At 41.3% G+C, this 22,923-nt stretch overlaps 1 protein-coding gene across 1 annotated transcript in view; it reads left to right on the top strand.

Annotated features, from left to right (window-relative positions):
* The window catches only part of rad18 (RAD18 E3 ubiquitin protein ligase), a 277,327-nt gene that overhangs the window by 160,727 nt on the left and 93,677 nt on the right, over positions 1–22,923 (top strand). Inside the window, exons 8-11 of the mRNA XM_078542926.1 lie at positions 1,941–2,014; positions 2,099–2,159; positions 14,044–14,163; positions 19,938–20,103. Of these exons, the coding sequence (XP_078399052.1) occupies positions 1,941–2,014; positions 2,099–2,159; positions 14,044–14,163; positions 19,938–20,103 (421 nt within the window). The remainder of the gene's footprint in view (positions 1–1,940; positions 2,015–2,098; positions 2,160–14,043; positions 14,164–19,937; positions 20,104–22,923) is intronic.

The following is a 22,923-nucleotide window of genomic DNA, read 5'->3' on the forward strand; positions in this document are numbered from 1 at the left end:
TCAGCTCTTAGTCTTCTAACTGTTTCCATCTGACCTAAGGAATGGAAACTGAATCAGATCAAGGGCTGCACGTATTATTGGTTTTCCCTCTCCTTCTGATCTCTTTTGTGAACCATTGCTGTTTGAGCTGCAAATACTTTAGGAGCCATGTGTGGGTGGGATGTTAGCAATAAATCGCACTCTGCATTTGTTTAAATTAAATGATATTTTGTGATCTTTAGTCCCCACATTACTCCTGGAAAATAAAACTTAATTCTTCTTGGCAGTAAATCTTCTTCATTTATCCTAATAATGTTCTCTGTTCAAAAATGATTTTTCAATAATGTTGTATTCATCAAAAAATGTAAGTTCATTTGTTCCCTCCACCATAGAACCTAGACAGCACAGTTAGTTCATCTCAGCTGGGTAGTGACCATAAAATCAGTCTGAACTAGCCTGAGTTCAAAGGGGACAATTGCTCACATTCCCACCTGATCGATTGCTGTCCAGAAAACCTTGCTGGAAAATGCATGTGCATGAATGTTGGGTGGGCACAGATTCAGGCTTGACTGGAATGCCCTCCACTGTTGAATAGCCTGGTGAGCATCACTGTCCAGGACACCCGAGTATGGGCAGTCTACAGACAAGAGTGAAGGTTAAAAAAGATTAGTGGCAGTGCACAATTTGACAAGAAATGTGAACTTCATCTAATAGTATCATAGTTGTTACAAGTGGAGCAGGTGTTTGACATAGTGGAAAGGAGAGAAAATACTGAAAATCGTATCAGAAGTGTTGTCCATGGAAGTGATGTAAACGTAATATTTCAGGGAACTGAGTATTTGCCCAATCAGGCAGCCTGCATGTGCCCATTTTCAAAAATTAGAACCCAAAAGGCAATGAGCTTATGTGCTGGATAAAATGTGGCTTTAGTTTGCAAAACCTATATGGAGGATTTCCAATTTATTCAATCCGCAACTCACTTTTGCCTGACCACCCCATCCTGAATTACTGCAGTTACAGACCATTAGTGGGAGTGAGCAGCTTCCTCCTGGCTGACTGTCAATGCCATTCTATAGATGCCCACCAGGAGGAGCCTAAGAATTGTTTCTTCCTTCCTGCCTTCAGTGAACTGGCTGGAGTTGGAATGAGGGGAAGATGGCCAAGAAGATAATGAGATCGTATGCCATGGACTTAACACCTCCCATCAAGGAGAAGCATGTTGTCATTTGGGTTTCTGTTAACGGTAATGATGGGTGTGAATTTTTCTTCTACACCCTCCTGAACTATGAAAAGCACTCAGTGATGCAATTATAGGAGTTATTCTGCAGCTGTGCTTAGAAAGCATTTAAAGCTGCCTAACACCAGACTCAAAGTGTTGATTGTAATGGGAGCAATTTGAAGTGATGATAATGAATCAGACATCAAGAAGTACATTATACAACATTAAGGCATTGCTGATGTAAGTGTGACTTTTCCCTTTGTGAATTGATTCCAGGATGCTGAATAATCCAGGTGACAATGCTGACCACTCATCTTTCAAACCTCTGGCTCCCTAGCACAAAGCCCAAAGAGTTTGACTGAGGTGTCTTTGGCCACATCTATCATCTGTGGCATTAAGTTCTTGTCCCATGCCTTCTCAAGCACTGTGTAGTTGTCTTTGTACCTTACCGTGACATCAACCACTGCCACCTCCTGCCCTTTTTAAATTTTATGTCTGGCTGTCCCAGGGCTCTGTCTAGTGTCTTAATCCTGGGCTGTAAGTACATGATCCATTTGTACTTGGGGACTCCATCCTAAAGTTTAGCCAGGATTTTGTTGTGTTGCTTGATATGTGCATCTTAGACCGAAAGGCACCTTCTGGGTGGATATATGTGCAAGAATTTCACTGCCCATCATACATCACCTGCATAATTTCTGGTTAGTTCATGCCTAAACTCATTTCAATTGTGTTTTTCAAACAGCCTTAGAGGTTGCTAGAGAAATTGAAAGGAATGAGAAGATCCAAGCTCAGCTTGAAAGCAAAGCAGGTAAAAAGGTGAGTCTGGTATGGTGATTTTTATGTAATTTAATTTAATCTTTCTGGAGGAAGAAAAGAAACCAGTTCAGTTGTTTTTATTAGGTGATGAAATTCGCAAAGGACCAGTCAGAAGAAGAAATCGATGAAGTCCACAAAGAATATCGTGAGTACATGATTGGTTTGTTTACACTGTTTAAAGGTTTGGAGGCTCATAATTCCTGACTGCTGAACTGAATGCTTGAACAGTGACAATGCTCTCACTCCTTTCTGTGACCAACTCTGATGTCAACCTTAAAGACCTTGGAGAGGGTGCGAAGGAGATTTATTAGAATGTTGGCAGGGTGAGGGACTTTACTTATGTGGAGAGATGAGAGAAGCTTGAATTGTTTTCGTTAGAATATAGAAGGTTACAGACAGTTTTAATAGGGGTATTCAAAATCATGAAAGGTTTTGATAACATAGATCGAGTGAAGGTTCCCACTGATAGTTGAGCCAGTAACCAGAGGACATGTTTAAGGTAATTGGCAAAAGAATCAGAGATAAGATTTTTTTTACACAGCAGGTAGTGATAATCTGAAACACAATACCTGAAAGGGCGTTCAAAGCAGATTCAATAGTTACTTTCGAAAGGGAATTGGATATATACGTCAAAAGGAGGCATTTGCAGGGCTAAAAGGAAAGAGCAAGGGAATAAGACTATTCAGATAATTCAAAGAGCTGACACCAGCACAATGAGCCAAATAGCCTCCTTTCTGTGCTGTGAGATTCTGGTTGAGAACAATATTAACAGAAAAAAGGATGAGTGGATGTTTAAAAGCTCAGGTGCTCTCTTCACGGTATAGTTGGTGCTCAGTGTTCTCCCCAGTGTTCTGACCAATAATTATCCAACACCTAAAAACAGATTATCAGGTCGTTTATCTAATTGTTGTTTGTTGGACCTTGTGCATAAATTGGTTGTTGCGTTTCCTAAATTACAACAATGATTGTACATCAAAACGTATCTCATTGGCTGTATTGCACTTTGGGACAGCCTGAAGTTTTGAATGACTCTAACTGCTTAAGGTGGAAACTTATTCCACTGAGTCCAAGATGGTACTATGGAAATGCAAATTGATTAACACCTGCCTGCCTGCCAACACTTGAAAGAAAGAAATTAAAGATTTTCATTTACCTATTGCTTTCCACTACCTCAGAACACCCCAAAGTGCTTTACAACTTTTTGAAGTGTAGTCACTGTTGTAATGTCTGAAAAGTGTTATGGTCCTTGACCAGACCCCCAAGTTTTGGTAAGATTTGGCTAGGGGCCAATAACGTTTTGTTTAAAGTAGACAAAGTTTGAGATTCAAGACACTTGCTCAGTGAATAAAGCCACAATATTTCAAGGGTTTTGAACAAACAAAAATAAACGTTACTATACAAGGTCAGAAAGATCTTGTACTCTTAACATTCAGGGTTAATATGAGGTACATGTGAATTAATAGGCAAACTATAGTTGAACTCACCACACTGCACACTGAACAACAGATGCAACCAAGACAGAGTCTATGGATTTCTCAACAACCCACCCAGGCGTCAGTAACACTAAGTCAACCCGTTTCACTGAAACTGTCTCCTTCACGAGGGAATCCAGTACTTACCTTTGAAGATCTCACCTGGGAATTCTCTCCAAAAGTCACTCCAACTCAGACGGCATCAACAATGACCCACTTCGCATAGTTTCAGTCTCGTCTCCTGAGATTCCGTTTCCCTGGATTCCCGAGTATGTATTCTAGCACCACCTCACAAGCATAACTTCAGCTCTTCAGCCTTGTTGAGCAGAACACTACTGCTCCAAAGGAGATCCTTTCAACCCAACGCCCCTCAACATGGAGTCACCAGCCTTCTGCCTTTTCAGACCTTCAGGGCTTCTCCTGAGCCCTCTTAGATTGCCAGGGCTTCTCCTGAGCCCTCTTCACTTAAAGTCTGCTAACCGCAGCCCTTTCTCTAACTGGAGTCTCTTTCTCTTTTTTTTTCACTGAACTGAGACCTCTTCCTGTCCCTGTCCCCTGTCTGGCACTCTTTTTGTGACTTCTCCCTATCCCCTCTCCCTTTGGGACTCTCTCCCTGTCCCCTGAATGGGACTCCAGTCTCCAATGGTGCTGCACCTTGGTCACCTGACTAGGGGCTTCACGCTATTTCCAGCTCTGCACAGGTGCATGGGCCCATCGTTGGCCCAAAGAACTTGCACTAATGAATTGTGCGTGTGCATTCTGCTCCTGGACTACGCATGCATGGAAACTCCAAAGTCTGTCGGGATTTGGGGTTCCTCAAGGTAAGTGTAGCTTTCATAACAGAAGTAGAAGCCAGTTTTCACAAAGCAAGGTCTCACAAACAGCAATGTGATAATGGCTAGATAATCTGTTTTGGTGATGTTGATCAAGGATCTAGTGTAGGTCAGAATACTGGGGGAAATAGTGCCCTTCGAAATAGTGCCTTGGAATATTTTATGTTCACTTGTGAGGTCAAACAGAGCCTGGCTTAGCATCACATCTGAAAGATGACACTCCCTCAGTGCTGCATTTCAAAGCGTTTGTATGTAATAAAAGTACATTTACATAACCAGGTAAATAATTATCTCCACCACTGAAGGTGGGTGGAGGTAACGTTTTCACCCCTGTTTGTTAATCTGTTTGTCTGTAAACAATATATCTCAAAAACTAATGGAGGATTTCAGCACAACTTGGTATATAGATAATTATGGCCCAAGGAAGAACTAATTGGTTTTTGATGAAGATCCAGATGATCCTGGAATTTTTTGAATGATCTGTTAACATTAGATGATAGGGTAAGTTGACTTTTATTTACAGTGTTGTGGGTTGTTTTATTTAGAATGTTATTGATTGTTTTGGAATGTTGTGGGTTGTCTCAGCTGCTGTTGTGGAATTTGCCACTGCTATCAAAATGTGAACAGAGTTTTCAGAGCAGGTTGTTGGATTTGGTTTGCCTGAAGCTTCCTCAATGAGTTGGAAACTCTTAATAAAAACATTTTGTTTTTCAGCTTTGTAGTTACAGAACATCAACCAGGCAGGGAAAAGCCTCAAGCAACAGCTGCGTAATTGTAATAATGTTGAGTTAAGCAGCAAGGCCATGTTATGCGCTCTACTGAGTACCCTCTCTACTTGTTAAAGTTACATTTCTCTGGCTTTCAACAGCTAATGGCCCACTAGTTCTGGGATTTGAGCTCAAAACCAACCCAGATTAAGGCAATGAAAGATTCTTCTTTCTATCAGCTGCAAGGGTCTTCTTTGGTAAAGACAGTAACTTTTACTAGGGCACACTTCCACCCAAGCTGGCAGGCCTGTACTGTATACCTAAGTGCCCATTTTCTGTGTGTGAGAGCCTGGGCAGTGAATGCTGGCAGCCTATTTCAGCATGTGAGTCATTACAGGAGAGACTGTTCATGTTTTCACTCAATGTCCGGGTCACTGACTTTCAAGGAGAAGTGCCTGGATAGTGGTTGTGAGTGGAAATCCTGACTGATGCCCCACCTCCTCCAGCCCTAGGGAACTGAGGCTAATTGTGGCACCTAACAGCTGAGATTAGCTTACTTAGAAATGCCCAGTAACCAAACCCAAGACTTTTCTGTCTGTAATACACCATAAAGTGAATTCAAGCCATCAGATTCTTTGTTGCTTTCAAGAAGAGCTGGGAGAAAATGCTACCTTTCACTCCATTTCAACTCTGCATGGACATGGGAAAAGAACACAAAGTCAAAATCATAGATTCCAGGAAACTGTGCAGATTGAGACTCTGCCAGTGTTTGAAAGGAAATAAGTGAAAATTGATTAAAATTATTTTAAAACATAGGAACATAGTAGTGAAACTCAGTGAAAATTAATCACCTCTTACCTTTCCTGAAGGAGGTGACTCCTGCTGAGACCTGGTTCCATGGGCACCAGGAGCCTATGTCCAAAGGGCCATTCTTCACATGTGAATTTGGACCAGTGTTGAAGGCTCCATCCTAATAGTAATTAAGTTTGAGAACTACTCTGAAGAGTGCAAACTAGCCCATGTAGATGAGTTCAGAACGGTCCCAGTGAATGCTTTTTTTGGGTGTGAGATTTACCACTGTTTATGCACACATGCTACCAACTTATAAACCAGACATAAGATAGCTGGATATTTTCCACTAACTTCTCAGGCCACTCAATTCAAAACAGAATGTGTCGTCATCCTGAGAGGAATCAGTAAATAAAAGGGGTTACATCTGACCTGGTGTTGTCAATATCGTGATGGGTCGCAAAACTAGCCAGAGGAAAATCATCAGCTCTTCACTCGGGTGAAGGATTCAAATTTCAAAGGATATAAGCTAATAAATCAGAAGTTGGTAAGAACCAAAGTCAGATGGAGTTTATCATTGGAAACTATCATGGGAAAAGTATTGAAGTAGATAGTGTATATGGTCACAATGATTATTTGGGTCTGTTATTTGGAGAACAAATTTACTGATCCAGTGAGAAGGCAGCCAAGTGAGGTTGACCTCTGAGAAAGGAATGTAGCTAATGGCCTTTCCTAAAAATTCTTATGCTCCAAAACTTTCCTTCCACAGGATCAGTGCCCCTTTTAAGGAGTGATGTAGGTTCTGTTTGTTTTTCTGCATGTCATACTTGAGTCCAATTTGAAATGGGCATGGCAACAATTCTCTACACATCAGTACATTAGTGACACGTTATGACTTCCATTAGCACGAGCAGTTTGCCTGTTTGTATTCATTACTGACACATTAGGCTTTGCTGAATGAAAGTAATTGCAGTTTCAGGCTCATCTCATTAGTTGCTGCCTAAAATTAATTTCTTTTTCTAAGTGTATGCAGTAGTAATGGGTTTCCTTTGAGCACCGAGATTAGCTGGACTGATAATTGTGCCTTATTTGTCACCAATTGCCTAAATCTCCTGAGGGAAGTTTGAATAGCTTTGTCCTGCAAAGTGTTGGGTTTGCATGATGACTACTGGATGCACTGTTCTTCCGATCTAATTTTTAGCCTTTGAAATGAATGCCTGACTTTCATTGTGTGGTCAGCTTCATTGAATAAATATTTGAAATGAAGGTGAAGTGGATGATGGATAGCGCAGTATAACATGATAGATTTTCCAAAATCAGCCAGTGTTATGCAGAATTGCTGTGGGCACTCGTCAGGATATGGGCATCACTGGCAAGGCTGGCATTACTGTCCGCCCCTAGTTGCCCATGAGAAGGTGGTGGTGAGATGTCTTCTTGAGCCACTATAGTCCATGTGGTGCAATTGTTGGAGCCATTCATCTCAGTTCCAAGACATTGCTGCAGGAGTCCATCAGAATAGTGTCCTAGGCTGCAACGTCTTCAGCTGTTTCATCAATGACCTTCCCTCCATCATAAGGTCAGAAGTGGAGGTGTTCACTGATGATTGCACAATACTCAGCATCATTCGCAACTCCTCAGACACTGATGCAGCCTGTGCCAATATGCAGCAACAGCATTCAAGCTTGGCTGGTAAGTGGCAATTAACATTTCTGCCATACAAGTGCCAGGCAATGACCATCTCCAACAAGAGAGAATCTACCATCTCCCCATAACATTCAATGGTATTTGAAGCACTGAATCCCCCACTATCAACTTGCTGGGGGTTACCTTTGACCAAAAATTGGATTGGACCAGCTATATAAATATTGTGGCTACAAGAGCAGGTCAGAGGCTGGGAATTCTGAGGTCGGTAGCTCACCTCCAGACTCCCCAAAGTCTGCCCATGCTCTACGAGACGCAAGTCAGAAGTGTGATGGATTACTCTCCACTTGCCTGGATGAGTATAGCTCCAATTACAGTCAAGAAGATGGGCACCATCCAGGACAAAGCAACCTGCTTGATCAGCACCCCATCCACCACCTTAAATATTCACTCCCTCCACCATCAATGCACAGTGGCAGCAGTGTGTCCTGTATATAAGTTCCAATGCAACAACTCATCAAGGCTCCTTCGGTAGCACCTTGCAAACCCGTGACCTCAAACACCTAGAAGGACAAGGGCAGAAGATGCATGAAAAGACTGCCACCTGCAAGTTCCCTTCTAAAGTCACCATCCTGACTTGGAACTATATTGCCATGCCTTCGCTGCCATGGGATCAAAATCCTAGAGCTCCCTTTCTAAAAGCACGTGAGTGTACCTGCACCAATCGTACTGCAGTGGATCAAGAAGGCAGCACATCAGCACCTCCTCAGTGGCAGTTAGGGATGGGCAACAAATTCTGGTCGAGCCAGTAATGCTCACATGCCATGATAGAATAAAAAATAGTTATTTCAGCAGTGCTGCTAGGTAGGAATTTCCAGGATTTTGACCCAGTGACACCTTTGCTCTGGGGGCATAACATTGGGGAGATCAAATGCAGATTGGATGACTGCTTTGCAGACACCTTTGTTCAGGCCCTATGAAATAGGTGCAGTAATGCAAATCCCTTGGAAATGTGGACCTTTTCATTCTTTGGATTTGGTTCTGAATAAAAGTCCTAATTTAAGCATGTATGGTTAAGTGGGACTTTTTGGAAACACTAAGTAGTTGTGAGTGCTAAAGAAGGAAGCAGAGCTGCTGTCAGTTGATGTTAAAGTATAAGGGCAAACATTCTGGCTTCCAAAAAACCCCTCAAGCTATTCATGCATTCCACAAAGAGAAAAGGTTTGATCCCATCAACTTTGCTCAACTCCTTGATCAGCTCTTGCCTCTGAGTCAGAAAGTCAGTCATCAAATCCCACTCCAGGATCATATTCAGGCTAATATGTCAGTCTAGCACAGAGGTGGTGCTGCACTGTAAGAGCTGCCATCTTTCAGATGACATGCTAAACCGAATTTCTATCTGCCCTCTCAGTTGGAAGTAACAGATCCCATGATACTATTTGAAGAAGAACAGGAGAATTTTCCTATTGACCTGGCCAACATTAATCCTGCAACCCAACAACTAAACTTCCAGAGTACCTTCATTAACTGTGAAGCGCTTCAGGATGTTGTAAAGATCTAGAACAGATTGTATGAAAGCAGATTCATTCTTCCATTCTTTTTTAAGTCAGACTCAGATTCGTCTCTATACTGGCAGAGGCTGCATATAACCATTTTCCAAGGAGTAGCAGACATGTCTTTGGCAAGGCTGAAGCATTTGCAATCATCTTCAACCGGAAGTGCCGGGTGGATGGTCCATCTTGGCCTCCTCTGAGGTCCCCAGCATCACAGATGCCAGTGTTCAGCCAATTTAACTCGCAATTCAGTTCTTATCATAAGAAGTTACTTGCCTACGAGGCTAAGTACTAGTCCTAACTTTCTGCAATGGGTTTATTTGGTAATTACTGAGGAAATGCAGCAACATCGTTATTCTCACTATGGAGGTTGAGGTGGAACAGCGCCAGAACTTGAATCCTAAATGAGTGCAGTTTTGTTACTTGCATTTCAGTAAAATATAATTAGTGCGTGAAATTTGCACACTGCATCCATTTGAATTATGAGGAACAATTATAAATTCTGTCCAAATTTGATTACGTTAAGCTGAATAACACATTGATAAAATATTGTTGATTGCTGTTGTGTCAGTGGAGTTAGGAGCGATGGATACAATTGACAGAAATGATTTAAGAGTTTTACATGAAAGTACACCAGTTTAAGCAGGATAGATCAGCTAAATTAGTGTCAAATTTAATTCGCACACTGTTATTGCTCTGTAAATTATTCACCAGCTAATGTGAGGAAGTCATATCCTGTGAATTGCAAATTGTTATAGTTGCTAGATGATTTGTTTCGCTCCAGCATTAGCTTGTGAAAAAGACAGCTCCCCCTCAACCTCCCTTAGAGTTTCAAGAAATTACCACTCTCGTGGATTAATTACCAATTAAACTCACCACAGAAAATTAGGGCTAGTACTTAACAGTGTAAGTACCCTATTAATGTCGAGATTTATGCTCCTGCAATACTACGGAACCACTCTGGCTGAGAAAGGGAGTAGTCTCATTCTTGCAGGTAATAAATCATTGTTGGAGATTTTCAGTTTCCTTTTTTAAAATTTATTTTACTGATGCTCTGTCTATTTTTTCTCAATGCAATTGGCATTTCTCTTTCTGTACTGGCTTTGACTTCTAATTTCCTCTAATTCACTCTCTCTCATTCCTCTGCATCTTCCTCAATCCTTAAAAGTTATTGGTTAAGGACTTACACTATTGATACATTGTTCCCAAGGTGCTAGATACACATTGGCCTTCCACTTCCTGCAACATAGAGGGAAAAACTCTTGAGGGCAGAATTTTGCCGCAGGGGGCAGGGCCCACTCACCGACGCGGGATGACGTCGGGGTTTCAGGAAGGCGGGGGCACAACGAAATCAGCTGTGCACCTACCGACCTGTCAATGGCCAATTGAGGCCATTGACAGGATAAATTAAACAATTAAAGGACCTACCTGTCCAACCTTAAGGTTGGCGGATCGGCTAGGAGCCCTGGTGGCAAATAGATAAAACATGAAACCTCATCCACCGGCGGGATGAGGTTTCATGCAGGGTTTTAAACATTTTAATAAAGTTATTATGTAAATTATGAACATGTCCCATTTCATGTGACATCGTCATATGAGGGGGACATGTTAGGGAATTTTTTTTTTTTACTATTTTTTAATATTTTTTAAAGTGTCAGCGATCTCCCCGAGGCAGCACTTAGCCTCAGGGAGATGTGTGAGAAAGAGCGCACTCTTGCTTTCAGTGCTTCCCCCCCCCCGCCGCCCGCACAGGAAGTGCATTGCGCTTCCCACCGGATGTCATGCTGGGTGGGCCTTAATTGGCCTGCCCACGTAAAATGGTGGTGGGGCCCGCTTCTCCGACGGGGATCGGCTCCCCGCCCGCCGGAGATTGGGTTGGGCCCACCCACCCGACGGGCAGAAAATTCTGCACTGAGTTGAAGGGGGAGGGAAGAAAAATCAAACAAATGATCCAACAAAATCTGGCCAATGTTTTTATTCTGTCTGTTGAAGTAAAGAACATTTTTATTTTATAAAAGTGGGCAATTAAACTGAGCTTTTGAGCCTGTATTCTTGCATTTGAAATAAGAAGTGGAGTAGCCTATTGATTGGCAAGTTAAAATTTGACCAGGTAAATTTTGTGGAGTAATGTGGAGTAATTTTAATGCTTTTTGAAATGTGGAAAGAAGACAGCTACAGTTTGAAAATCTGAATAAAAGTCTCCCAGGGATTTGGTTTGAATCTTTTTTTTTAAAGCTGGTAACTTCTTTTGTGGAAAATGATAGGTATTTTTGAAGGAGTCCAGTGAGACATCTATACCTGGACCACATTTTCTAAACAGTGCCTGTCCACTTTTAGAAAATAATAATGCAATTTTGGACAATTTGATAATCTTTTTCAGCTGTGTGAAAAGCTTTTCTTTTGTCTATCTTGTTTCCAAATAAGGCATGCGGAAATTATTGAAAATCTTCCCATCACCAGCACAGGAAACATAATTCCTTAAATTATAGCTTATCCAATGTAGAGATTGAGGAGAAATTTAGAATAACTTCAATGAGTGACTAGGAAGTGCAGTCTGACATAGCTGCCCTGCTGTGGCACGGTGTTCTTCTAATGCACTGAAGTTGTGATAAGTGATCATCAACGCAGAAATTCTGCGTCAGCCCTGTGATGGCAGATTGAGCCACCTACACACTTCACTTCAAATGATACCACTTCAAGGCAAGAACACGAAAAAAATCTCTTTGCAAAATATATAATAGTTTTTGGCTGTGGTAGTTGACTAAAGAAAATATACTAGAACCTTTTGTTGTGAATAAATCTTAATGCTTATAAGGAAGAACAATTGGACTATGTTGAGATTTTCCTTCAGCCTTTGAAAGCAGATAAAATGTCACACAGACCTTGATTAAAGTGAAAGATATAAAGCCAACAATTTGTAATAAACAGTGAACAAACCTACCCATTTCACCACAAGGATCGATCCTGGAACCTTATTTATGCCCGTCTGCCCAAATGTCTGACTCTTAAAATTCTTCTATATAGTAGCTGAATAACTTTGAATCATTACAATATACGGCCTACTTTTGTGAATTAATTTGATTGACTGGATAATTAGAATTTAGGCCAAAAAGAAACACTTAATAGTAGGCTACTTTAGGCATTTGTTTTGGAGATATGGGTTTGTGTTACATTTTTGGGTCTTGTCAAAAAATCTCGATCTAGTTATTTTGGCCTTCCTTTTCCTTAACCTTACATGTGAGTTCCAACCCCCAAACCTGTTGATTATTGAGATTGGACTGATGGAATGATAATTGGCTGGATTGGAATTGTTCTGGTGTTTGTGCATAAGACATACAATTTTCCACATTGTTGAGTAGAACCCAGTGTTGTAAATGTACTGGAATGGCATTGTTAGAGGCATGGTTAGTTCTGGAGCACAAGCCTTCAGCACTACAGCTGTGATGTCGACAGGGCCTGTAGCCTTTGCTGTACTAGTGCGTGCTCAGCTGTCTCTTGATAACATGCGGAGTGAATCAAATTGAGTGATTGGCTTCTGTGATAGTTGGGACCTTAAGAGGAAGCCGAGATGGATAATCCACTTGGCACTTCTGGTCAAAGATGGTTGTAAACGCTTCAGCCTTGTCTTTTGCATTCAATTGCTGGGCTCTGCCATCATTGAGAATGGCGATGTTTATGGAGCCCCCTCCTCCCGTTAGTTGTTGCGTAAAACAAATTCTCCACCTTTTCCCCCCAGGATTTTTGCCAAGTATCCTAAATCTGTGTTCTCTGGTTACTGACCTTCCCATCAGTGGAAATATTCCTATGGCTGAAGATACTGGAAACTTTGAGTAGCTGCAAATATTGTAACTGTTTCTTCTTTGACTTGGGTGTTGAAGTTGCTTAGAACATTGTACCTTCACTTTGAGGATCTCGGTCCACGGTACTTTTCTGAGGTTAAAGTAATGTTGCTAGGGGCTTACCAAGTGCGCATTGTGCTGTATCTAGTTTGTGGTGTCTGAATGGGGTGGTTGTTGGGGAGACAGCCTTGAGCTCTTTTTATGGTGCTTGAGACAATTGCTAATGGCACAAGCTTCTAATGTTTGGGATTTGTACATTGCCCTACTCTGTTCCAGTCATCTCTTCCTGCTCATGGAGAGTTCAATACCATTATTTCTCAATCTGGAAAGAGAGAAGTTAGGCTAATGCTAATAAAATTAGCTTCTGTAAAAAGTAAAAAGGCGCCTGTCATACTTATATCTTTATCAATTTCTAGTAATAAATCCATTTCCCTCATATTTTGGAGACTGCGATTCTCCCACCTTCTATTGGCTTTCTCTTATTCGGGTTGAGAGAGAGTAAACATCAGTGAATCCTGACACAAGTATCGTGACAACAAGCAGGATCAGAGATGGAGCAAAGATGCAGAGAAATGGGGTGGATGGAAGCGACTGTAAGTCTGGTGCACAAATGTTACAATGTAGATGTAAGCATTTTTAGGGAAAAGATGGTGAGAATGGTTGGTGGGGGCAGATCTGATGCAGTTAAAATGAATACCTGCCTATAGCCCTGTGCCCCATCATCTCATCTGTTAGGCAGGATGAAATTCCCCTTCACGCCCTCATTCTTCAGTTCCTGTACCCTCATATGGGTAGATATGGAGCTGGACTTGAGAGGGTGATGCATTTCCTTGAGAGGGTGGATTGTTGTTGTGAAGTATGGTGCAAGTAATCAAGCTGAAAGGAACCCCAGGTAGATATCCGTATGATGAGACATAATTGGACTTAGACATTAAATCTGTCCAGAGGTTCCTAGCCTGCCCTAGAGTTAGAAAAAACCCTTCTAATTCTGGTGGTTATTTGAAAATCTAAGGAAAATGGAGGATGGATCGGTGGGATCACTATTTTCTAGAGTTATCTATGTGGTGAGGTCCTGCCATTCACTACCACTATTCATAGGCTCATTACAACATTCCCAAAAGGGGTTGTCACGATCATTCCCATAGTTACAGTGCAAATGTTCAATAAAAACATCTTTTGACATGTTACATTGCAGGTGTAAAACACCAGAAGGAGTTTCAACAGCTGGTAGCTGAGGTGAAAAACAGATGGAAAACTAAGGGGAAGAACATGAAGAGCGACAAAAGCACCGAAGGACAGTGTTTAACGATCACAGGTAAAAGGAACAAGAAGGTTGATTTTCAATTTTGCTTCACAAAGTTTCATGTAGTCTTGCAAACTTGAGTCCAACATCAGTTGGCCTTTCACAAACCAAACTAATCATCACAATTCCAGACATGAATATTCTTTAGTTCCCAGTAGAGTGACAATATAATTGGTTTTATTGTCTTTAAGTTTTGGTGTTCTTTGCTCGCACCAGATACCATTATTGAAGCTTTAATTTTTGTCAGAATCAGTATAAAATCAAACTCAAAGCACTTTGTCAGTAACATAATAATATTGAACTTATTTCATATGTAAAGTTGCATATTAGTCAAAACATTATAGTGGAGGCTGCCCGAAGCTCAAACAAGTTATCCAAATGCAAAGCAGCTTCTAAAGGGGAAAAAAGGGCTGCTCGGAATAATCCAATGGCAGATACAACTGGGAAGCAGACAGACCAGTCTGTACTCCCAATAGCACTACTCTCCCCTTCCAAGCAGGAGTTGGTCATGACTAAGGAGATCAGAGCTTCTGAAATAGGGAAGGCGATGCTCAAGTGCCAAGATATTTGACAGCACTGGCTGTTTCGTTCTGCTTTATCCTCTAGATTTTCTGGACGTAAGTGCTTTTCATAGCCTTTCTCAGTGGGGCGCTTACACTGGAATTGACAGAGCACATTGTAGTCAGAGTTCAACTAATTTAATTTCGAATCCTTGGAAGAACATGCAACAGACAGGCTTTTTTTTGACCTATGCCTCACACTAGCAAATACCAGGCTGATACTCTTGCTTACTTTAGCAGTCTTACACTGCTGCAGATTCAGTGCAAGTGTTGACTATGCCTAATTCAGGAAATAATTTGAATGTAGTATCAAAACACAACCCTTGAAGATTGAATTCAGGGTAAATTTGATGCCTGTTTTATGTAAGAATGAACCGAGTGAGTTACAAATAATCAGTCCTATTCCATGATAGATTGTTGACACTAGGATTTTAATAAGGCGTAATGGTAGGTGTGTGGAATTTTTGCAGAAATAGAATGTCCAGTTAAGCCATAGAAAATACCGAGCTGCACAAATATGGACATTTTTTCCTTCCAAATTTGAGTTGTATCTGGAGAATGTGTTCTGAGTTGTATAATGGGGAAAGAAGATAGATTGTGCAGACAACTTTGAGTTGCATCAAGGCTGTCATTATTAACATATTAACATTAACATATATTGACAAACTAGAAATTCTTAGTGCTGTATATTTGTGTGTGTTTATAGTAAGACAACTACAAAAAAGTGCAGAGAGCAATATCGGGATCTATATATGCTGTTCATAGATGTAGCTAAAGCTTTTGATAGTGAGAGTTGGCCCAGTTTATGACACTTCATTTCCAAGCTAGGGTACCTGAACAAGTTTAAGAAAATCTTGCGTCTACTGCCTGATGGCATGACTGGATGTATTTGTGCCTGTGGTGAGATGCCCAATACCTTTCTGGTAACCAACAACACAAAGCAAGGATGCGTCATGACTCTCTAACTCTTCAATTTCTTCTTTGCTGCAATGCTTAAGGAAGCCATCGTAGACATACCTGTACTTATGAGTTATGTTTCCGCTAGCACCGGGCATATGCTATGAAGCTCCAGACATAACCATTGATGGCACTGGTTTCAAGGTTGTGGAAAATTCTCATACCTTGGTAGTGTACTCCCTAGGGGTGCCACTATTGATGGAGATATCCATGCACGTATCCAGAAAGCAAGTTCCGCCCGTGGCAGGCCCTATGATCATGCCTGGACGCAGAATAGCATTAAGTTGAAGACTAAAACCAAACTCCAACCGGACATTGTTTTTACCACCCTGCTGTAAGGGAGCAGATTCCTGGGTCTGCTGTAGGTGCCACATCAAAGCTCTGGAACACTTCCACTTAAGATACCGAGGCTCATCATAAGGATTCAATGGCAGGAAAAAGAATCACAAACAATGAGGTCCTCCATCTTGCTGAGCTCAACAGCATGGAGACCACCCTCCAGAAAATTCAATTTGCAGGGCAGGCCAAGTCTCCCACGTGGATGATTATAGAATCTCCAAGCAAATCTTCAATGGGGAACTGGCAAACAACATCAAGGTGGTCTGTATAAATGATATAAGGGCACACTAAAAAGGAGCCTGTCAAACTTCTGCATTGCAGACCATCTCTCTTGGGAAAATACTGCAGCGAAAATGGAGGCCAGCACTGAAATTTTTTTCCATATGTTGCAAGGACCATCCACTCTAAGCTCACAACATCCAACATGCTCAGACGAAGGCCAAAGGTGGCACAGCTGCAGAAGGTCCCCAAACATTGACAATGACAATTTGAATTGTCAGTTCTGCGGACATCCATGCTAATTCTACATCGGACTCTCCACTCAGGAGAGGACCCACAGAAGATGATGAAATCATTTATAACTTGAACATACTAAAACAATGAGGAGTCTACCCAATTACTGCTATGTATTAGCACCACAACAATGTGGTATCTTGATATAACTGCTTAACCTAATAACCATTGAATGATAGATTTTGGTCTCTTTGCACATCCAAAGTCTGAGTGCAGTAGTTTCACCTACACTGAGGAACATAAGTTAGAATTCCAATCCCCCTCTCTCTCCTCCCTTACAAAGCACTGCGTGCCACTCCTTTTGAAGATCTGGATTATGGGTGATTTCTTGGTTTGGATTGTTTAGAGCAGATATAGTAGCCATTACTAAACATGCAATCAGCATAGCCACGGAGTTACTGTGTGAGATGAATTAAGAAAGTTTGCGCAAGACCAGATTTAGCAGAATGTACATCATCACAAATTTAACAGCCAGTGGAGCTCCTGTGACCTATTCCTGCCTTTTAATTGTCTCAGCAGGAGATATATATATTATGCCACCATTGACTTTGTAGCAGTGTGATGACTAGCACGAGACTTTGAGCTCAGTACTGACGCTAGTGTCAGCCACTCTCACCTCTCAACTGCTTAGCTGCTGGAGAGTGATTAATAGCGTTTATTAAAAATATATAGCAAAATGAAAAGGTGCCATATGTAAAACAGTGACCCCTACATTTTAAAAACTCCATCCATTTCTTGTAGGTCACTTGTACATGATTGTCAGGCCTGTCACTCTATCCCATGCATTATCGAAGATTGGAAAGGTCGCCAGCAATCCAAGTAATAGGAAATCTCACCTGTGTCAAGGGGACTGATTGACTGTCAGCAGGACACTATTCTTGGACAGATAATTAGGCCTTTGCAACACTCTGAATGTCTCCTGGGTGAAGTGCTTGAAAAATAATTTTTCGAACAATACTTTAATAAATATTAGTGGAGGGGTGAATCAATTTTTTTGATTCGCTTGAGTGAATGATTACAATGCCGCTGATGAATTCTTTTGGCGAAGTTTGAAAATCCTTTTCAACTTTTAAAGATGTTATTTTCCCCACATTATTTTACTAGGTTCTACCATTGCTGATGAGCTTGCGGTTACAATTTCTGCTTAGTTCTTTACTGTGAATAACCTTAGTCATTGAAGGCACAGATGCATTGACAGTTGCCCCTGGCACAAACAGCCATGAAACAAAACAGGATATATGATGCATGTCAAGTGAATCCTTCAAGGGAGAAACAGGCCAAATACAGTAAGTTGAGAGGGGAAGTGAAGAGGAAAATAAGAGTGGTAAAGAGAGTAGAATGGCAGTTTCGTAAAAGATAACCCAAAAGCTTCTACCACCTTGTAAATAGTAAGAGGCAGGTGGGGCCTGTTAGAGACAAAGAGAGTGAAACATGCTTAGAGGCTCAAGGCAGGGCTAGAATACTAAATGAGCACTTTGCATCAGTATTTACTAAGGAAGAGGAAGCTGACAAAATATCGGTAGGAGTGGAGATAGTAGTGGAAATGGATGGGGTGAAAATTGATCAAGGGAATGTACTGGAAATGCTGACTATGCTTAAAGTTGATAAGTCACCTGGTTGGGATGGCTTACACCACAGGCTCCTAAAAGAAGTGGGGGTGGAGATAACGGAGCGTCTTGCTGTAATGTTACAGTCTTTAGATACAAATTGGAGAGTGGCAAATGTTGGCATCCTCGTTCAAGAAAGGGTGCAAGGGCATTCCTAATAACTACAGGCCGATCAATTAACATCAGTGGTGTGTAAGTTTTAGAAATAAAAATTAGGGAAAAGATCAGCAGCCACTTGGAGAGGCTTGAGTTAATTAAGGAGAGCCAGCATGGATTTATAAAAGGTAGATTGTGCTTGGCTAATTAAATTGAATTTCTCGATGAAGTAACAAGGAAGGATAATAAAGGCAATTCAACGTATGTTGTGCGTTTGGATTGAAAGAAAGCATTTGATTAAGCACCTCATAAAAGGACTGATTAGCAAAACTGGGGCTCATGGAATAGAAGGGTCAGTGTCAGCTTGGATAAATATTGGCTTAAGGACAGAAAACAGTGAGTCATGGTAAATGGTTATTTTTCAGATTGGAGGATGGCAGACAGTTGTGCTCCCAAGTGTCAGTACTAGGACCACTGCCTTTTTTGGCATATATAAATGTCTTGGATCTTGGCATACAGAGTAAAATTTCAAAGTTTGCCTTTGATACCGAACTTAGAAATGTAACAGCCAGTGTGATATCAATCAACTGCAGTAAGACATAGATAGGAATGTGCAGACAAGTGGCAGATACAATTTAATACAGAGAAGTCTGAGGTAGTGCATTTTAGCAGAAGGGATAGAGAGGGGCAATATGGACTTAATGGCACAGTTCTAAAGTGCAAGGGCTGAGGGAACTGGGAGTTCATATGCTTAGGTCTTTGAAGATGTCAGGACCTGATGACCTGCATCGTAGGATCTTAAAAGAAGTGGCTGCAGAGATAGTGGATACATTGGTTGTGATCTTCCAAAATTCTCTAGATTCTAGAAAGGTCCTAGTGATTGGAAAACCACAGATGTAACACCTCTATTCAAGAAAGGAGGGAGACAGAAAGCAGGAAAGTATAGGCCAGTTAGTCTAACATCTTTCATTGGGAGCATGTTAGAAGCCATTATTAAGGAGTTAGTAGCAGGACATTTACAGACTTGTAATACAATCAGCCAGAATCGACATGGTTTTGTGCAAGGAAAATTGTGTTTGACAAAGTTATTAGAGTTGTTTGAGGATGTAACAAGCGGGTTGGATAAAGGAGAACCTGTATTTGTTGTGTCGAAAGGCATTCTATAAAGATTGCTGTACAAGATAAGATCTCAAACCTCTCAAAACTTTCAAAGCAGACTGCTTTGTCCTGTATATAGCGTTGAACTTCTTGAGTGTTGTTGTAGCTGTACCAATCCAGGCAAATAGTGTTCTCAGAGATGCTTTGGGGTGGTGTATGGCGGTTGTGGGGAGTGAGCCACTTGTTACAGAATATCCATTTTCTAGTCGCGACTCCACTTATGTGGCTGACCCACTTGAGTCTCTGATCAATGCTGAGCCCCACAATATGGTTATAATTTTATAACAGTATTATAGAAGTAGAATAAGGGGATATGAAACCGAAGACATTAAATCCTATGTTAATATTAGTGCAAAAGTAGTAGTTTGGTCATCAGATTTAGAAGTGTATATGCTGGCTGTGCAGTGTGAGTTTCATGCATGTATATGCATAGCACTGAAATAGAGCAGGTTGCCTACCCAGGTCTGATGGGATAGGTTGCATAGAAAATGAAATTATTGCTAAGCATCGACTCTCCCAGATTCTATTGAGACTAATTTGCAAATCTTACTTGCAGGAGAGTATGTTAAGCAGTGCCAGGACATAGACTGCAACATACAAGAGGGGCATCAGGATGAACCACAAATATCAGAGAGCTCAGACTCTCTTGCGACACCTGATACTTTGACAGAAAAGCTTTGTTCATTCGATGTGGTCCCAGCTTCACCCTTGTCAACAGCCAGGTAACTTTATTTTTCCTTCATTCCTCAACCCCACCCAGCCCTGTCCTAGGAGCATTGACTCCTTGCTGGAGTGCATTCCAAGTCTCCAATTGCTCTGCTGTAGATTGCCCAATGATTTGTGTCATACCATTGGACTGCAGGAGGTATCACAGCTGGGCCTGATCCTGTCTTCACCCAGTTTTCACGGGGGCACTTTCCAGCAGGCGTCACTGGGTAGGATCAAGGGAAGGGTCACTTATGTAAGCTTTTATCTCCCTGCCCTAGGTGTACCTAGAATATTTGTATTCCTAGCTGATACTTTAGTCGACATCAGGAAACTCAGCACAGACTGTTTATTAAATCTGACCTATATGGTTTCTATGAATCTGGTTGAATTGCCTGTGGCCTTTATCGGCTGGGCCACTTGCATTGGCAATCCAGATGTTTTGCAGTATTCTTGTGTAATTGAAGACTGTGAGATGCATGCACCCTGGATAGCATAGAATGAGATCAAGAAGGAAGTCTGGTATGAATGGTTGTAACCTGCGGTATTAATCTGGCACAGTGCATTTCAGTTCCAGTACATGTCCAACCATTACTTATTTTGCATATTAAACAGAGATGTAGGATTGAGTGGTACAGGTGCTTTTATATTAGTGAGATTATTCCTTGTCTGGGGAAAGCCTTGCTCTCTTCCCCTGCTCTTTTTTTTTCTGTGTAGCCCAGAGAGTCGATGCAAATGGTCAGAACCTGCAGGCTGCAGAATTGGCAGCATTAACCTGACCGCTTATTCATAGACCCACGTTTTTTTGTTTGGTCACTCAAATGAAGTAATATATATTACAGCTCCTGTGCATTATCGAACTCAGCATCTCATTTCAACCAGCACACTGTGTTATTGGCTCAAATGTTGACATTAGTCCAACTCCCTAACACCATCCAGCTTCCCTTTTTTAATTGTATGTTGCCAATTCACTAGATTGATTCCTAGGATGAAAGGGTTGCCCTATGATGAGAGACTTGGTAAGCTGGGCTTTTACTCTGGAATTTAGAATAATGAGAGATGATCTCTTCAAAACATACAAAATTCTGAAAGGACTTGACAGGGTAGACACAGAGGTTGTTTCCCCTGGCTGGAGAGCCCAAACACTCCAGAGCACAGCCTCAGGTTAAGGGGTCAATTATTTAGGACTGCGCTGAGAAGGAATTTCTTCATTCAAAGGGTTGTGAATCTTTGGAATTCGCTACCCCAGAGGGTTGTGGATATTTTATTATTGTGTATTCAAGGCTAAGAGAGAGAGATTTTTGATCTTTCAGGAAATCAAGTTATATGGGAGTGCGCAGAAAAGTGGAGTTGAGGTAGAAGATCAACCATGTTCATATTGAATGGCAGTCCAGGCTTGAGTAGCCATATGTTCTATGCCTGCTGCTATTTCTTATGTTGCCAATTGCTTCTGTCTTCCTTGACCGGTAAATACACAGTTCGAATAAAAACAGAGCCATGCAGGTAAATGCATTCCCTGTAGAGGTATCATGACATCAGTCATTGTTGATGACATGAGGACATCATTCACAGAAACTTTCCAAAATGTCATGGACGGTCTGTGAATGTGCAGCATACCAATACTTACTTTACAACTAGGCTGCATTCTTAATAGCTGATGAGCAATAGGCATATCACAAGCAGTAGACATCTGCCTTTTGAAGTGAAAGAATTTTATTTCCCCTCTCATCAATTTTCTCTCCCAAATGCACTGACTATTTCTGGGTTTGGTTGAAGTGTCATTGGAAGTCCCCTAGTATCATTCTGAGGAGATCTTTTTTCATGTGTGATTTTTGGCAAGCTATTTCACCATGAAGCTCATCATAGTTAATCTCTTCTCCCATCCTTAGTGCCCTTACTTAATGTACACACGCAGAATTTCCAGGAAGTAACAGTGAATATTGCTCAAGGTGTAAATGTGGAAGAGTAGCTCATAAGACCTAGCCTGCATAAATAAGGACCTTTTGATATAATAGCCTGCTCAACTGAGAGAGCTAATTGTACTCAAATGGCTGACAGTTCAATAATTCCTTCCAGCTCTGCCTTTTTAAGAGAAAAAGCCAAGCTCTAAGATCTTCTTTGTCTTCAACACAAATCTAGTCAAGCATCAACATGGATTGCAGCAGTACTTGGATGGAATTAAGCGAGATTTGTCTTTCAGCCTATTTTTCAAATCCTTCCATGATCTGCCCCCACCCTAACTGTAATCTCCTCCAATCCTAAAACCCACAGAGATATCTGCACTCCTCTTAATTCTGGACCCTTGAGCATCCCTGATTTTAATCACTCCATCAGTGGTGGCTGTGCCATTAGCTCCCTAGGTCCTACGGTCTGGAATTCCCTCCTACAGCTCTCTACCTCACTTCCCTCATTTAAGACACTCCTTAAAACCTACTCCTTTGACCAAACATTTGGTCATCTGCCCTAATATCCCCTTATGTGGCTTCTATCATAATTTTGTTTTATAATGTCACTGTGAAACTCCTTGGGACATCTTACTTTGTTAAAGGTGCTATATAAATGGAAGTTGTTGTTGTCTGCTTTTTTTTAAAGCTTTTTTTCCCCAGAGAAGGCAGACCTCTACTGCTTGTGCTGTACCTTTTGGTAGCTGAAGATGAGGGACCACTTGCATTCTGTAATAAAAGCAGAATGTGCTGGAAATACTCAGCAGGTTCTATAACATTTGTGGAGAGAAAACAGAGTTAATGTTCAGGTAGATGACTCAATTAGAACTGGAAAATGTTAAGAGATGCAACAAGCCTTAAACAAGTAAAGTGGTCGGGGAAGTTAAGAACATA

This window comes from Cetorhinus maximus, chromosome 6, assembly GCF_964194155.1.
Source record: "Cetorhinus maximus chromosome 6, sCetMax3.hap1.1, whole genome shotgun sequence".
Classification (NCBI taxonomy): domain Eukaryota; kingdom Metazoa; phylum Chordata; class Chondrichthyes; order Lamniformes; family Cetorhinidae; genus Cetorhinus; species Cetorhinus maximus.